The sequence below is a fragment of the Saimiri boliviensis genome, chromosome 17 (assembly GCF_048565385.1).
Source record: "Saimiri boliviensis isolate mSaiBol1 chromosome 17, mSaiBol1.pri, whole genome shotgun sequence".
Taxonomy (NCBI): domain Eukaryota; kingdom Metazoa; phylum Chordata; class Mammalia; order Primates; family Cebidae; genus Saimiri; species Saimiri boliviensis.
Genome location: NC_133465.1, coordinates 24,213,024 through 24,231,244, shown reverse-complemented (window position 1 = coordinate 24,231,244; position 18,221 = coordinate 24,213,024). Strand labels below are relative to the sequence as shown.

Below are 18,221 nucleotides of genomic sequence, written 5' to 3'. Positions count from 1 at the left end.
GGCGCTCGCCAACGACTCGGTATCTACCACTCCTTTCGGCCCCTTCGCTCCCGTATCCACAGCTTCTATCCAGAGGGTGTATCTTGACCCTCCGCGACCTCTTTGTCATGGCGTCAGCGACTTGGGCTGGCAGCCGGGCGTCGACCTTCCCAAAATGGCGGCAGCCGGGCCGAATGCGCCCAGGGGGCGGGGTTCCGCCGCCGGGGGCGGGGCGGGAGGCCGCGGGGTCGGCCTAGCGAGCTGGAGGCTTCCCAAGTCGGCAGTCTGAGCGCGCCTGCGCCGAGCGGCCCTGCGCGCAGTGAGGCAGTGGCGGGGGAAGGCACCGGTGGGGCCGACGGGCGGGTTGAAGGAGGGAAGCGGACGAGCGAAGTCCCAGTGCGCGCCGCGGCAGCCCGGGCACCCTCCCCTTCCGGGCGTGAGTCGCTGCGAGAAGAGCTGAAGGGAGAGGACTCGCACCAGCAGCGAGGCGTCGCTCCCGCCGCCTCAGCCCGGCCTCCTTCGGCTCCGGCGCTCGGGTCCCGGGGCCCGGGTTCCTCAGCACACCCCGCTCTAGCCGCCCCCAGATCCTGTCCCCAGCCCTTCGGAAGCCCCGGCGCCAGCCCGGGCCCTCGGCGGGAGGATGACGGAGCTGCAGTCGGCACTGCTACTGCGAAGACAGCTGGCAGGTGAGCAGGCGGGCGGCGGGGCGCCGGGCCCGGCCGCGATCGCGGACAGCCGCTGCCCGGACCCTCCTCTCCTCCTGCCGGGCCGGCGGCCGAGGGTGGGGACTCGAGGCTCCGGTCCCGGCCGGGCCCGCTTGTTCTCGCCTGGCGCTCGGAGGGCACTGGGGGCGGGGATGCGACCCAGCTCCGGCCCCGGGGGTCGAGAGGAGGCGGCCCCCTCCCCCACCGTTGGGTAGGACGTTGCGGGGGAGGGGCTGAGTGCGGGTGTCCCGGCCGGGGCCGCCAGCCTGGAGGGGCGGGTCCCGGGCTCAGGTGCGGCCGGGGCCGCCGGACGTTTGCGGCCGGGCGGAGCGTCCGGGCCCGGCGCGGCTGGGAGTCGCAGGCTCGGTGTCTGAAACGCGGGGGGCGAGGGCGGGCGGAAGGGACCGGCCCTGGCGGGATAGGCGAGGCGCGCAAAACTTCTCCCCGGGCGGCGCTGGGTCCGCGGAGTTGGGGCCGGTAACAAAAGCGCCGGCCTCCGCGGCCTCCACGCGAGCGCGCGGGTGCCCGAGACCCTGGCGGGGTGCGGGACGTCGCCTCGCCTGCCTCCGCCTGGCACGGGCTCCGGCTGCGCCGCGGGCTGGGGGAGGGTAGGAGCGGGCCGTGGGGACAGCCGCTCGCTGGCCGGCTCCGGGCTTTGTGCTCGCCGCGATTCCGGCTCCCGCGCGGGCCCGCAGCCTCTGGAGCTGCGCCCGCAGGCTCTGGTCCGGGGCGGCGGCCGGGTCTGCCTCCCCGAGGAGCCTGTGGCCCCCCTCCCCCATTGTCCCGGCCTCAGGCCGTTTGCGGCTTCCAGGTTGACTTTTTAGGGGGTTGGCTCCTACTCTGCTAGGACTGTGTGCGCAGAGCATGCGCACTGGAGACGTACGTGTGCGGAGTGGAAGGGGGAGGCGGGTTGGTGGCTTCACAATGCCGCCCCACGTGCTGCCAGATTTAAAGAGAAATGAACCAGCAGTTACCCCTGCTGTACAACGCCCGGCGTGTGTCATTCTCAGTTCAAGGGATCTTCCCCGTCCCCACTCTACATCCAGCAGCCTCTAACCCTTAGCAGACGCCAAAGACTGGAATGATGAAATCTGTCTTTGAAATACATTTACTGAGAGTTTGAGGTGTTCCTTAAATCACCTTTATGGCATCTCAAGAAAAAGGTTGTCAGGGGCTCTTACGGATTGTATAATATGGTTTATTATTAGACCATGAGCAAGTAGGTTTGGACAAGTATTAAAGTTCTAGATGCTCAGGGGGAGTTACTTGGAGTGAATGGAGATAGGACAGCCTATCCATCACAAATAATGTACTGGAAAAGGAATGCGGCTGGGCGTGGTGGTACGCCTTAATCCTAACACTTTGGGAGGCTGAGGCAGGTGGATCACCTGGAGGACAAGAGTTCAAGACCAGCCTGGCCAACATGGCGAAACCCCTGTCACTACTAAAAATACAAAAAGTTAGCTGGGATTAGTGGAAGGCACCTGTAATTCCAGCTACTTGGGAGGCTGAGGCAGGAGAATTGCTTGAACCTGGGAGGCATAGGTTGCAGTGAGCCGAGATTGTGCCATTGCATTCCAGCCTGGGCAACAGAGCCAGACTGTTAACAACAACAACAACAAAAAGCAGTAAGAGAACTATTGCATCTTGTTTCTAGAGTGCAGTGGTGCAACCTTTGCTCACTGCAGCCTTTGCCTCCTGGGTTCAAGTGATTCTCCTGCCTCAGCCTCCTGATTAGCTGAGATTACAGGCAGTGCGCCATCACGCCTTGCTCAATTTTTGTATCTTTAGTAGAGACAGGGTTTCACCTTGCTGACCAGGCTGATCTCGAACTCCTGACCTCATGATCCGCCTGCCTTGGCCTCCCAAAGTGCTGGGGTTACAGGCATGAGCCATCGCGCCCAACCACATCTTAACATTTATAAACACCTTTATAGTTTTTTTTTTTGTCTGGAGGATGGATTTAAGATTTCCCTAATAATTTTTTAATCAGTGAACTGTTAAAAGCATTCAAGTGCTAGGTATTAAAACAGTACTGAATTCTTACATAATCGAAGATAAACATTTTAAAAATGTAAAAGGAGTTATGCATTGCTAAGAAAGTAAAATAAGGTATAACAGTGTCAGCAGTAGCAGTGTGTCAATCCAATTTCCTACCCGTTTGTGAACCAGCTACAGATTTTAATGATCACTTGGTTCCATTTTGGACTCTTATTTTTTTATTTTTTGACAGTATATATAGCAAATATTAATAAAACATCCCAAAGTGCTATCTTTTTTTTTTGAGACAGAGTTTCGCTCTTATTACCCAGGCTGGAGTGCAATGGCGCGACCTCGGCTCACCACAACCTCCGCCTCCTGGGTTCAGGCAATTCTCCTGCCTCAGTCTCCCGAGTAGCTGGGATTACAGACTCGCGCCACCATGCCCAGCTAATTTTTTTTTTTTTTTTTTTTTTTGAGACGGAGTTTCGCTCTTGTTACCCAGGCTAGAGTGCAGTGGCGCGATCTCGGCTCACCGCAACCTCCGCCTCCTGGGCTCAGGCAATTCTCCTGCCTCAGCCTCCTGAGTAGCTGGGATTACAGGCACGTGCCACCATGCCCAGCTAATTTTTTGTATCTTTGGTAGAGACGGGGTTTCACCATGTTGACCAGGATGGTCTCGATCTCTCGACCTCGTGATCCACCCGCCTCAGCCTCCCAAAGTGCTGGGATTACAGGCTTGAGCCACCGCGCCCGGCTAATTTTTGTATTTTTAGTAGAGACGGGTTTTCACCATGTTGACCAGAATGGTCTCGATCTCTTGACCTTGTGATCCACCCGCCTCGGCCTCCCAAAGTGCTGGGATTACAGGCGTGAGCCACCGCGCCTGGCCCCCAAAGTGCTTTCTTAATGATTGACTTTCTGATGGGACACACTAAAATATACTTTAAGATAGAGGAGAGAACAATTTAATTGGTAATTTTTCAGGCCTCACTGGGAAGTTACTTAGCTGTAGATTTAAGTTTTCCTGCCTTCTTGATCAGAAACAATGCAATTGTTATTTTTTTTTTGAGACAGGAATTTCACTATTGTCGCCCAGGCTGGAGTGCAGTGGCACGATCCTGGCTCAGTGCAACCTCTGCCTCCCAGGTTCAAGTGATTCTCCTGCCTCAGCCTTCCAAGCAGCTGGAATTACAGGTGCTTGCCACCACACCGGCTACTGCATTTTTTTAGTGAAGATGGGGTTTCACCATGTTGGCCAGGCAGCTTTCGAACTCCTGACCTCAGGTGATCCACCCGCCTTGGCCTCCCAAAGTGCTGGGATTACAGGTGTGAGCCACCATGCCCAGCCCATTTTTAATATTTTCTTAAAATTTTGGAGCATGTTAACATGCTCAAAATGTACAAAGTAGTAGGCCAAGGCAAATGCATTTTAATTGATGTGTTAAAATATCAAGTTTATTGGAAAAATTTGATAACTACACACAGTGAAATAAAAGCCTTGTTTTGTTTTATTTTGTTTTATTTTTGAGACAGAGTTTTAATTTGTCACCTAGGCTGGAGTGCAGTGGTGAGATCTCAGCTCATGGCAACGTCCCCCATCGGGTTCAAGCAATTCTCCTGCCTCAGCCTCTGAGTAGCTTGGATTACATGTGGCTCCTGCCATGCCCATTTTTAGTAGAGATGAGATTTCACCATGTTGGTCAGGCTGGTGTCAAACTCCTAACTTGAGGTGATCCACCCACCTTGGCCTTCTAAAGTGCTATGATTGCAGGTGTGAGCCACTGCCTTTCACCTAAGTGGAAGCATGGTGGCACGATCTTGGCTCACTGTGACCTCCACCTCCCAGGTTCAAGCGAATCCCCGTGCTCCTCTCCCCACTAGAAGCTGAGATTACGGGTATGTGCCGCATGCCAGGCTAATTTTTGTATAAAATCTCCAAAAACTTCAAAGGACAATGGCCAACAACAGCTACATTTATTGCACTCTTAGTCCATCAGTCCTTAAGGATTTAAATTAATTACTTGGGAGAATATATTGGGTATGTTTTGTTGATAACTTAATGAAGAACCTGGTTACTTTCAGAATTAAACGAAATGATTCCCTGGGTTGTGGAGTTTCTCAGTCTTGGCGCTACTGACATTTTGGGTTGAGTATTGTAGGGCCTGTACTGTGCATTATGGAATGTTTAGCAGCATTCCTGGCCTTTACCCACTAGGTGCCAGTAGTATACCCCCTCAATTGTGACACCCACAAGTGTCTATTGCCAAATGTCTCCTGAGGGACAAAATCATCCAGGTTGAAGATCACTGGGTTAAAATGTTTCAGAGAAGACCATTATGACTAATTGTTAAGCACATAAAGACACCAAACAGATTCATGAAATCAGATAGGTTGTGTATTTCTTTGTGGATATTATTAGACTATGACTTAACTCCTTTGCAAATTCATCGGTGGCAATTCAGATTTTCAGTGCCTTATGTTAAACACTAAGAAATCCCTCAGCACAAGAGATACTTTAAAAAATTTTTATCTTTTGAAAAGGTATTATAAGCATTGGTTAAAAATGTCAAGAGTACAAAACACCATATGTAGTCTATTCACCATGACCACAAGTTCTTTTCATGGAGGAGCCCATCACTGACACATGTATGTCTTTCTTTTTGGAGACAGTCTCGCTCTGTTGCCCAGGCTGGAGTGCAGTGATGTTGGCTTACCGCAACCTCTGCCTCCCAGGTTCAAGCGATTCTCCTGCCTCAGCCTCCTGAGTAGCTGGGATTACAGGCACAGGCCACCACACCTGGCTAACTTTTGTATTTTTGGTAGAGACAGAGTTTTACCATGTTGACCAGGCTGGTCTCAAACTCCGTACCTGAGGTGATCCGCCCACCTTGGCCTCCCAAAGTGCTGGGATTACAGGCGTGAGCCACTGCAACTGGTCAGTTTTATTATATAGTTTGTTAATACATATAGTATTTTCTGATACTTCCACATATAGTTTCGAAATTAGGTGCAATGATCATTATTTAATAGAGTGAATCTAGGGTATGAAATCTGATAATCCAGTGACTATCATTATCTTGTTGCCTTTTGACCTCCTTCTTTTGTTTTTTTTTTTTTTTGAGACGGGGTTTCACCATGTTGGCCAGGCTGGTCTTAAACTCCTGACCTCCGGTGATCCGCCTGCCTCAGCCTCCCAAAGTGCTGGGATTACACGTGTGAACCACCATGCCCGGCCTTGACTTCCTTTTCTCAGGTGAGAATGTTTGATTGCACTGTTAGTGTCAGGATGAGTTGAAATCCTTGCCTCTTTTGTCCTTGGGTACTTAAGTGGAATTTTTTTGTTGGCAGGAGGGTATGCTAAGTTATGATAAACTGTAATTCGGGCATTCCCTTGCTTCAAGCAAGTAAAGTATTAATTAAGCACTCTTTTAATGAGGTCAGTTTAATTTAGGATACATACTTTGACATTTCTTAATTATTGACAACTTTTTTTAGAATTTAAATTTTGTTAGAATTTAGATGACCTCGAAGAGTATATCTAATGTCATCTTTCACTGGTTTATAGGAAGTAACTTTTCAGATAAGGAAGTGTGGGCTTAAGGAATCACTGTGGCAAGGTAAACATAGTGCAGTCTTATATGGCTAATAACATTTCAGATACAGAAAAGTCCAAATCAGAAAAAGCAAACATTTTGCAAATTTTGGTAGTGAACCTGAATTACTGGTATAAACAGATAAATGATAAAGAATAAAATGTAGCCAGGCAAGGTAGCTCACGCCTGTAATCCCAGCACTTTGGGAGGCTGAGGTAGGCGGATCATCTGAGGTCAGGAGTTTGAGACCAGCCTGGTCAGCATGGTGAAACACCCATCTCTATTAAAAATTACAAAATTAGCCGAGCATCATGGTGCACGCCGGTCATCTCAGCTACTGGGGAGGCTGAGGCAGGAGAATTGCTTGAACCTGGGAGGTGGAGGTTGCAGTGAGCCGAGATCACCCCACTGTGCTCTAGCCTGGAGACAGAGCAAAATTCTGTCTCAAAAAAAAAAAAAAAAAAAAAGTAGTTCCAGGAAATAAGATATTTAAATGTTAAAATGTAACATTCTAAACTTTTCCCCTTAGTGCAAGATACTATTCGGCTGCTTTGAATAAATCAGAAGTTTTTATCAGTGCTGCTCCATTGATAGATTCTGGCCCTCAGAGAAATTTCTGGAAAAATACTGTACTGTATTGTGGTTGTTGTAGAGATGTATACCTCTTTTTATGAAGTCACGTTCTAAAAGATTTGCAACAAGTTAATTTTTGTAAGTGGAAATATTTTTGGTTTTAATTTTTTTTTTTTTTTAAGACGGGGTTTCACCATGTTGGTCAGGCTGACCTCATGATCCACCCGCCTCATGATCCTGACCTCATGATCCACCCGCCTTGGCCTCCCAAAATGCTGGGGTTACAGGCGTGAGCCATCACGTCCAGCCCAGTAGTAAATGAATTTCTAAGAAAATAGTCTGGCAGGCCAGGCGCAGTGGCTCATGCCTTCATTCCTGTAATCCCAACACTTTGGGAGACTGAAGCAGGTGGATCACCTGAGGTCAGGAGTTAGAGACTAGCCATGGCCAGCATGGTGAAACCCCATCTCTACTAAAAATACAAAAATTAGCTGGTCATGGTGGCACATGCCTGTAGTCCCAGGAAGCTGAGGCAGGAGAATCGCTTGAACCCAGGAGGTGGAGACTGCAGTGAGAAGAGATTGTACCATTGCTGTCCAGCCTGGGCAACAGAGTGAGACTCCATCTCAAAAAAAAAAAAAAAAAAAAAAAAAATAGTCTGAACGCAGCTCTCAAAGTATTGCAGCAAATTATAATTCTAAAAAAATTATAAAAGACGTAAGCCTATTCACTTCACAGATACGTAAACTTATTTAACATGGGGAGGAAAGGTAGTAAGGAAACTTTTATCATTGAGTGCCTGTCACATCTCTTCATGATGGGAGGACTTTACATATGTGGTCACATTTTGTTCTCACAGCAAATCTTTGTCTTGTTTTGAGACAGAGTCTTGCTCTGTTGCTCAGACTGGAGTGCAGTGGCACCATCAAGGCCCACTGCAGCCTCCACCTCCTAGGCGCAAGCAGTTCTCCTACCTCCTTCCCCGTAGCTGGGACTATATAGGCATATACCATCACACCTGGCTAATTTTTCCTTTTTTTTTTTTTTTTTTTTTTGAGATGGAGTTTTGCTCTTGTTGCCCAGGCTGGCGTGCAATGGTACCATCTTGGCACACCTCAACCTCCACCTCCCGTGTTCAAGCAATTCTCCTGCCTCAGTACTCCCAAGTAGCTGGGATTGCAGGCGTGTGCCACCATGCCTGGCTAATATTGTATTTTTAGTGGAGACAGGTTTCTCCATTTTTGGTCAGGCTGGTCTCCAATTCCCGACTTCAGGCAATCTGCCCGCCTTGGCCTCTTAAAAGTGCTGGGATTATAGGTGTGAGCCACCCTGCCCAGATTATTTTTCCTTTTGATACATAGCCTTCTTTTGTCACCCAGGCTGGGGTGCAGTGATGTGATCATGGCCCGCTTCTGCCTCCGTCTCCTAGACCCAATTGATCCTCCCACCTTAGCCTCCTGAGTAGCTGGGACCACAGGCATGGATCACTGTGCTGAGCACATTTTTGCATTTTTTATTTGGTAGAGACAGGGTTTGCCATGTTGCCCAGGCTGGTCTTGAGCTACTGGGTTCAAGCAATCCTCCCACCTTGGCCTCCCGAAGTCCTGGGATTAGGCACATGAACCATGATGTCAAATCTTTGCCCTAGCCAAATATTTGAAGTAAATAAAGAAATCAGTAATTTCTTTCTTTTTTTTTTTTTTTTGAGACGGAGTTTCGCTCTTGTTACCCAGGCTGGAGTGCAACGGCACGATCTCGGCTCACCGCAACCTCCACCTCCTGGATTCAGGCAATTCTCCTGCCTCAGCCTCCTGAGTAGCTGGGATTATAGGCACGCGCCACCATGCCCAGCTAATTTTTTGTATTTTTAGTAGAGACGGGGTTTCATCATGTTGACCAGGTTGGTCTCGATCTCTCGACCTTGTGATCCACCCGCTTCGGCCTCCCAAAGTGCTGGGATTACAGGCTTGAGCCACCGCGCCCGGCCAATCAGTAATTTCTTTAACCCTCCTAAATGCTGATGGAGCTGGCTAGCAGAAACAGTTCTATTTGCTCATAATACTTGAGCCCATTCCTTCTCAGAGCATTTTTTTTTAATATTTAAAAACACGTATAAAAATATATGTATAATTTTATGCCTGAATATTTAAAAATACATATATATTTTATTTTTAATATATTTAAAAAATATTTAAAATATTTGATTCTCTTAGTTTCCTTTGAGAATCTAGTAAGATTCTCAAAGACCACCTGAGAAAAGCACACATGCATAATTTTGTGTGTAATTTCAGAGGGTTCTTTGATGTATGCAGTGAAGCTTACTTATGCAGATCTAATGCTGTCTCTTAAATCAGCAAGTTTGATGCCTGTTTTATGTGCTCTAGGGATGTTGTTTTGTGTTTCAGGAACTTGTAATCTGTAGAAAAATCGAAGTTCCATAAGACAGCTGCTTTAAGATTGTTATTATAGAAAAAGTCAAGAAAAGTTGGCTTCTTCCAGTCTGGTTCATGGAGGTCTTTGAGGAGGAGGAGTTCATGACACTTGTGCTTGACTAAATTATTTATTTATGATTTATATGTAGAGAGGAGAGTTATTCTGAGGTCTTCCTTAATACTCTTTCACCTTAGGTAAACAGAAGATTGTATTTCCCTCTTTTTTTGTGTGTTTAGCAGTTTGTAGGGTGGTTTATATTATCCTCATTAGTACTTGAGGCTGTGCTAATTTCTTTTTTCTTTTCATTCTTTTTTCTTTTTTTACTTGTCACTGACAAAGCTCAGAATAATTTCTTATTTTCAGACTGCTGTGAACATCTATGTTGTGCCGGTTCCCCCAGGGAAATACGGTATTTTCACTGTCTTCTCTGGTTATTTCTACATCTCTCCCTCAGGATGGCACCTTTGCTCTTCTGCCCTTAGTATTTGCCTAGTGGGAACAACAGAATTGTCGTTACCCAGTTTGGTTTCTGTTTAACTCTTGCAGGGGCTGCAGTGGCACAGATGAGGGTATTGTGCTACCTGCTACCCTCTTCAGCATCTAAGGCATGTGACATGGCTGTTGGGGAAGTAATACCACTGTAATAGGCTTTTTGTTTTTACATAAACCTTTTTAGAAGAGTTTCAGGTACAGAAAAATTATGAGAATAGTACAGAATTCTTCTTTTTTTTTTTTTTTTTTTTTTTTGACCCAGTCTTGCTCTGTTGCTCCGGCTGGAGTATAGATCGTGATCTCAGCCCACTGTAACCTCTGCCTTCTGGGTTCAAGCAATTCTCCTGCCTCAGCCTCCTGAGTATCTGGGATTATAGGCATGCACCACCATGCCTGGCTAATTTTTTGTATTTTCAGTAGAGACAGGGTTTCACCATGCTGGCCAGGCTGGTCTCAAACTCCTGTCCTTGTGAACTACCTGCCTTGGCCTCCCAAAGTGCTGGGATTACAGGTGAGAACCACCTCATGCAGCCCAGGGTTCTTATATACCCTGCATTTCAGTTTCTCTTATTTTAAACTCTTCCCCTGGACCCCCTTGAGACAGGATGTCACTATTGCCCAGGCTGTAGTGCAGTGGTGTGATGATGGCTCACTGCAGCCTGAACCTTCCTGGGCTCAGGTGGTCCTCACACCTCCACCTTGTGAATAGCTGGGACTACAGGCATGTGCTACCATGCCCAGATAATTTTTGTAGTTTTTTTGTAGGGATGGGGTTTTACCATGTTGCCAGGCTGGTCTCAAACTCTCGGGCTCAAGTGATCCCCTTGCTTCGGCCTTCTAAAGTGCTGGGACTACAGGTGTGAGTCTCCATGCCCGGCTGAGACCGTTTCTTTATGGGTCAAGTAATAATTAACAAGGGGGTGTTCTGGCCGGTTTCTTTTTTAATGATTCTTTGATGATAGCATACTACTTTTATTTGAGATGGAGTCTTGCTCTGTCACTCAGGGTGGAGTACAGTGGCACCGTCTCTGCTCACGGCAACCTCTGCCTCCTGGGCTCAAGTGATTTTCTTGCCTCAGCCTCCTGAGTAGCTGGGATTATAGGCACATGCCACCATACCTGGCTAATTTTTGTATTTTTAGTAGAGACGGGGTTTTGTCATGTTGGCCAGGCTGGTCTCAAACTGACCTCAAGTAATCCGCTCACCTCACCTCCCAAAGTGCTGGGATTACAGGCGTGAGCTACCGTGCCTGGCCTTAATATTATTATCATTTATTTTTATTTATTTATTCATTTTCTTTTTTTCTTTTTAATTCTTTTTCTTTTTTGAAGACGGGGTTTCATCATATTGGTCAGGCTGGTCTTGAACTCCCTACCTCAGGTGATTCGCCCACCTTGGCCTCGAAAGTGCTTGGATTACAGGTATTATTATTTTTTATATTTTTGAGATGGAGTCTCGTTCTGTTGCCCAGGCTGGAATGCAGTGGTACGATCTTGGCTAACTGTAACCTCTGCCTCCCAGGTTCAGGTTATTTTTTTGTGCCTCTGCCTCTTGAGCAGCTAGGATTACAGGCACAAGTGACCATGCTTGGCTGGCTTTTGTACTTTTAGTAGTGACGGGGTTTTACCACGTTGGCCAGGCTGGGCTCAAACTCCTGACCTCATGATTGACCCATCTTGGCCTCCCAAAGTGCTGGGATTATAGGTGTGAGCCACCGTGGCTGGCCTATTTTTAATTTTTTAAAATTTAATTTAATTCTAATTTAGTAGTCCTCGTCCTAATGTGTATTATTTTTTCTTTACAGACAGGGTCTCTCTCTGTTGCTTAGACTGGAATGCAGTGGTGTGGTTATAGCTCACTGCAGCCTCTGCCTCCTGGGCTTAGGTGATCCTCCTGCCTCAGCCTCCTAGGTAGTTGGGACTGTAGGTGCACACCATCACGCCTGGCTAACTTTTAAAATTTATTGGTAGGGCGTTCACTAATCTTAATCATTCTTAGCTTTTGATTTAAAGTGAGAGATGTGTGACTCTTCTTTCCACTTGAACATTTAGAGGTCATTCTAGGGTTATTAATTGGCCAAATTTCAATATTGTGTCTCGGGGTAACTGGGAGACCTGAGAGTCAGAGAGACAGACAGGAACTGGTGGTTGGTGGAGTAATCAGAGCACACACACACGTTTATTAAGTTTGCTTTCTCATATGGGCACCATTTGTGGTACCCCAAAACAATTACAGTAGAAACACGAGGCCGGGTGTGGTGGCTCACGCCTGTAATCCTAGCACTTTGGGAGGCCGAGGCAGGCAGATCACTTGACGTCAGGAGTTTGAGACCAGCTTGGCTAACGTGGTAAAACCCCATCACTAATAAAAGTACAAAAGTACTCGGCAAAACCCCGTCCCTACTAAAAATACAAAAATTAACCAGATGGGGTGGCATGTGCCTGTAGCCTCAGCTGCTTAGGAGGCTGAGGCATGAGAATCGCCTGAACCCGGGAGGCAGAGGTTGTAGTGAGCTGAGATCATGTCACTGCAATCCAGCCTGGGTGACATAGTGAGACTCTTGTCTCAAAAAAAAAAAAAAAGAAAAAAGAAAAAAAAATTGAAATACTGTAAGAATTACCGAAATGTGACACAGAAACATCGAGTGAGCACATGATGTTAGAAAAATGGCATTGATAGACTTGCTTGATGAACCTTCAGTTTGTTAAAAACACAATAAATGAAGTGTATTAAAACAAGATGTGCCTATGAATGAAACATACATAAATTTTGTGTTTGGTAGACTTGGATTACATCTCCAGGATATCTCATTATGTATATACAAATATTCCAAAATCAGAAATCCAGAATGCTTCTGGTCTCAAGTATTTCAGGTAAAGGATGCTCAACCTGTACTACATTTATTATTATTTTTTTGAGGTGGAGTCTCATTTTGTCACCCAGGGCTGGAGTGCAGTGGCATGATCTTGGCTCCCTGCAACCTCTGCCTCCCAGGCTCAAGCAATTCTCCTGCCCCAGCCTCTGGAGTAGCTGAGATTATAGGTGCACACCACCATGCCTGGCTACTTTTTGTATTTTTAGTGGAGACCAGGTTTCACCATGTTGGCTAGGCTGATCTTGAACTCCTTACCTTAAGTGATCTGCCCGCCTCAGTCTCCCAAAGGTTTCGGATTACAGGCATGAGCCACTGTGCCTGACCCTGTGGTACATATCACCAGCACATAACACAGTACTGGGTGTATATAGATACTCAGCAAATATATTTTGGATGAATTACTAGCGTTTCCTCTGTTCTTTCTTTCTTGACCTATTGAAAATGTAAGCTGTATAGATGAGACTGCAGTAACTCACCAACTGTGAAGGACCATAGAAACCGAGTGTATTAGCTATCTGATACATAGTTAGGATTATTTTGGTGTAAGTCAGGATAAGGAGCAGCAAAGGGGTGGAGCGGAGGCTTCGTGGTTTTTACAGGTAAGGATTTATGCTTTTACTTTTGGTGAGGTATTCATGGTTATTGTTGAGTAGCACTAACATTTGATGTTTATTTAATTAGTGTAAAAGGCTTTCAGAAGGTAGAAAGTATGAGTGTTAAAATTGGTCTTCAGATTACTGTTTGTAAATCAGATTGTATTTTAAGGTTAGTAATTTTTATAAAGTGGAAGTTATTTAGAAAATCTGAGTCCTATGTTGTTGAAATATCAATAGCAGATGCCAGAATCCTATTAGTAATCCCAAGAGAAAATGAATTCTAAAAGTGCAATCTTTAATTATTCAACACTTTATATCCAAATTATATGAAATATAATCATCCATTTTATGATTTTGAATAGAACTATAGGTTGTTTCCTTAAGTAAGAGTTGTTCTTCCTCCGCCTTCTCACTTTGAGTCCCTGGAATCTGTTCTATTTTTACTTGTGGATCTACATACTAAAGCTGTCTCTGATTTCATGCTCTGAAGATCAACAAGAGATCTCTTGTAAGATGAGAATTGTCTAGCGGGTGACTATTAGAAGAGTAAACAAGTCTTAAGTCTGTAAACATTTTTTCCATAAATGTAGTACTGTACCAGATAATCTTTTGTTAATACAGCTAAGAAAGTTCAGTGGTAAATTCAGTGGCTGTTTATTTGCCTTGATAAGTGATTGCTAGAAGTAATAGCAATTGTTTTAGTAGTGTTACTGAAGCTCTACTGTAAGTGTGATTTTTAAAGTTTTAAAGGGATCAGTCAAAGTAATATGTGGGGAATATTTGTAAGTTATTGGAAATAAGCTAGGAATTGAATTTTTAAAAGTTCCTTTCATAATAAATTATTTTTTCATTTTCATCATAGAGTGAAAGTGGAACAGTATTGTTTCCAATTCAAATTGAGCAGCGTTTGTACTTTTCAGGCCATTAGAATCAACTCAAGGCTTGTGTGGGAAAGATGATTTGATTATTAGAGATTACCTTTGGCTAAACATTGTAGAGAAGATTTGTTGACACCTTTTTTCCTCAAAAAAAAAAAAAAAAAAAAAGTAATAAACAACCCCCTGAATCTAATCTAAGAGTTGGAAAAAAAATCCTGAGCACTAAGTTGCTTGAGAGGAGGCTGGGACTTCCTTGTGTTTCTGGCCGCCCATTTGGTGCTGTCACTCTGCTTGTCCCTTCTGGGCTTCTTGCTTAATGTGACATCATATCAGACTTTTAATTCCCAATTAATGTATTTGCAAAGCTCATTTAAAATTTTCAGTAATTACGTTTGTTTGAAGTTTGATTGTTCATTTCTTGGCCATGTAAACGTTTTTTGAATTTTGAATTGTGGGAAATGTCTGAAGGGGGGTTTTATTTAATATTTTTCAATACCTTAACTCTCATTACTAGTATTTTTTATTTATTTTTTATAAATTTAGAGACAGAGTCTCACTCTGTAGCCCAGGCTGGGATAAGATGACACAGTCATAGCTCACTGCAGCCTCAAACAGCTGGGCTCAAGTGATCCTCCTGTCTTAGCCTCGCAGGTAGCTAGGACTATAGCACCACGTGGTACACCACCACACCCAGCTACTTTATTTATTTATTATTACTATTATTTTTGAGACAGAGTTTCACTCTTGTTGCCCAGGCTGGAGTGTAGTGGCCCAATCTTGGGTGTCAGTTCACTGCAACCTCTGCCTTCCAGGTTCAAGTGATTCTCCTGCATCAGCCTCCCGAGTTGCTGGGATCACAGGCCTGCGCCACTGTGCTTGGCTAATTTTTAGTAGAAGCTGGGTTTTTTCCATGTTGGTCAGCCTAGTCTCGAACTCCTGACCTTAGGTGATCTGCCCACCTTGGTCTCTCAATGTGCTGGGATTATAGGTGTGAGCCACGGTGCCAGCCCAGTTGGGCTTCTTGATTGTAGATTTTGAATAAACACTTTGTATATACTTTGTATAACACTTGGTGTGAATAGTTCTAAGTAGTTACTCTTTATTGCTTTTTTTCTTTTCTTGTTATACTGTTTATTCCTCCTATGAACTTGCTTTACAATTGAGAATTTGGCTCCTCTTTCAATAAATGAAGAACTTAGTGCTGTTTTAGAAACTTGTTAGAGTACCATTGTATTTGTTTTATTTGCCTGTTTTTGGCTTTTGGTTAATAGCCATTGCTGTTTTTTTCCAGAAACATTCCCAGAGCTTTAGTCTCCAGTGTTCATATCTGTTACAACTGAGGAGAAATCTACTACTATAAATTTTTCCTCTTCTCTTGAAAAAAGGTTTGAAGAAGAATATAGTGAAATACCATCCCCCACCCCCCACAACAGCCTTCATATATATGAAAAGAGGGCTTGGACATTAAAAAAATTTTTTTGAGATGGAGTCTCACTCTTTTCATCCAGGTTGGAGTCCAGTGACATGACCTTGGCTCACTGCAACCTCTGCCTCCTGGATTCAAGCAATTCTCCTGCCTCAGCCTTCCAAGTAGCTGGGATTACGCCTCAGGGTGATCCCCCTGCCTTGGCCTCCCAAAGTGCTGGAATTACAGGTGTGAGCCACCATGCCTGTCCCAGACTTGTTATTAATATAAAATTTTAGAGCATTTAAGCCATGGGATCATGTAAAAATTACCTTATATTAGCCACTTCAGTTTAAAGTACTAGCAGAACAAATGTAATCTTCAACTTTAATTCTACGTTTAACAAATACGTGAGTGTCTACTTTTGTATGTGTAACAGTACATAAAAGAACAGGACATAAAAGCTTTGCTGGTACAAAGGTTTGCAGTTAGTGTGGGAAGACATGATAAACTAGATAATTAAGTTAAAAATGCGGTGTATTAGGTAGTGATAAGTGCCTTGGAGGAAAAGAAAGTGGGGAAAGGGGATGAAAAGTGGAGAGCTGGTGTCTTGAAGAGCTTTCCAGGCCAAGAGAAGAACAGTACAGAGGCGCTGCAGTGGGAGGAGAGGCCTGGCGATGTCAGAGGAGCAGCGAGGGGTGTAGAGGGAAGGCTGTGGTTTTTACAGGTAAGGATTTAGGCTTTTAGTCTTAGTGAGGTAACCATGAGAGGTTTTTCAGCCCTGGAGTGATATGACCTGATTTACATTTTAATGAGATCATTCTTGGCCTCCTATGCTGAGCATATAGACCGCAGGGAGAGTCACATGAGACATGAGACTAGCTTGGACCTGTATTGGCAGCTGAGGAGATAAGTGGTTTAATTCTTGGGTATATTTCCTAAGTAGAGCTGTTGGAATTTGCTGGTGGAACAGAATTCTTTTATTTTTATTATTTTCTATTTTTGAGACAGGATCTTGGTTTGTTGCCTGGCAGGAGTTCAGTGGCATAGTCATGGCTCACTGCAGCCTCGAACCCCTGGGCTCAAGCGTCGGCTTCCCCAGTAGCTGGGACTGTAGGCATGCACCACTGTGCCTGGCTAATTTTTTACATTTTTTGTAGAAATGGGGTCTTGCTTTGTTACACAGCCTGGCCTCCAAAATGCTGGGATTACAGTTATGAGCTACTGTGCCTGTCCTAGAAGGAACATGATTTTTGGAGGGTGGTGTGTGTGTGAGAGAATGTGTCAGGAATGACTTCATGTTTTTTTCCCTGAATACCTGAAAGGATAGAGTTGACATTCACTGAAATGGAAAAGACTACAGGGCAAGGAGGAGAGATTGCCAGGGCACAGTTTTGAATATGCTGATTTTGATTTGCCTGATAGACATTGAAGTAGAGAAGTCACATAGGCAGCTTACTATATGTGATCTGAAATTCAGTGAGGAGGTTTGACTTAGAGATATAAACTGGGAAATTGTTAGCATACGGATTGCATAGAAACCATGAGGTTGGATGGGCTCAATAAGGGAGTAAATGTAGATAGGACCGAGCACTAAGTCTTGGGATACGCTGGCATTAAGAAGCCAGATAAATAACCAGAAGCTAGTGAAGGAGTGTGAGAAGAGGTAAACCAGAAAGCAGTGGCCTGTAAGCCAAATGAAGAAAGCTGCAAGGCAAAATAGATCAGATGTGTCAAAGAAGAGACTGGTTAAGTTATGGACTGATGAGGGACCACTAGAGGTGAATGGTACTTTGAGAAAGGCACTGGATGGATTGAGCCTGAGTGAATGGAAGGAGAGAAAGTGGAGATACGGAATGAAGACAGCTCTCAAATTGTACCCTAAAGAGGTGTTGAGAAATGGTGCAGTAAATGGAGGGCTTGTGGGCTTCGTGTGTGTGTGTGTGTGTGTGTGTGTGTGTGTGTGTGTGTGTGTGTAAAGTTTGGAGAATTGCTGGTAGTGTGCTTGATGCTGATGGGATTGACTTCAGTAGAGAACGATGACACAGGAGAGGGTAGGAATTTCTGGAGCAGTGTCTTCGAGGACATCTGAGTAGGGAGAATGAGGTGAGGTCTAATTACTGGCCAGTTTGGAAGCCTTATTAGGAGCAAGGGCAGTTTATTCAGAGTGACATGAGAGAAGGCAGACTGGTAAATAAACGGGCAGAGATTCAGGTTAGAGGATACGTCGGGGTAAAGTACGGAACATTTTCACTTACCTCATGATTTCTGTGAGTATTAAGTTTAATACTTGGGGATGATTACAGAACATAGCACTCAGTAAGTGTTGACTGAAATTGTTAGGTTTGTAATATTTATAAAGTTACAATACGATTTATATGACCAGTTTTTTTCAGTGTGTAACTGATACTCTGAAAATGCTGGCTTTTCATTTGAGCCAGATGGCTCAGTCAGTAATTTCTAGTTATGCCATCTTTTTTTTTTTTTTTTTTTTTTTTTAAATAAAGACACTGGGCACCAAAGGTACTACTCACAGAGAATATCAACTTAAAACTCACCCTGGAAAGACAAGATTTTCATAGTTCTAATCAAACATTGTAATTTTTTTTTTTTTTTTTTTTTTTTAAGACTAGAGTCTTGCTCTGTCACCCAGGCTGGAGTGCAGTGGTGTGATCTCGGCTCACTACAACCTCTACCTCCCGGGTTCAA

General features: G+C 45.0%; 1 protein-coding gene across 2 annotated transcripts in view; it reads left to right on the top strand.

Moving 5' to 3' along the window:
* The first annotated feature begins 259 nt into the window (after window positions 1-259).
* Window positions 260-18,221, top strand: part of UBE2G1 (ubiquitin conjugating enzyme E2 G1) — a 103,058-nt gene continuing 85,096 nt past the window's right edge. The window contains exon 1 of one of the 2 annotated variants that reach the window (XM_039476665.2): window positions 260-665. In XM_039476665.2, coding sequence (XP_039332599.1) covers window positions 620-665 — 46 coding nt within the window. In that variant the 5' untranslated portion in view covers window positions 260-619. The remainder of the gene's footprint in view (window positions 666-18,221) is intronic. The other variant, XM_074388377.1, reaches the window with a different exon arrangement.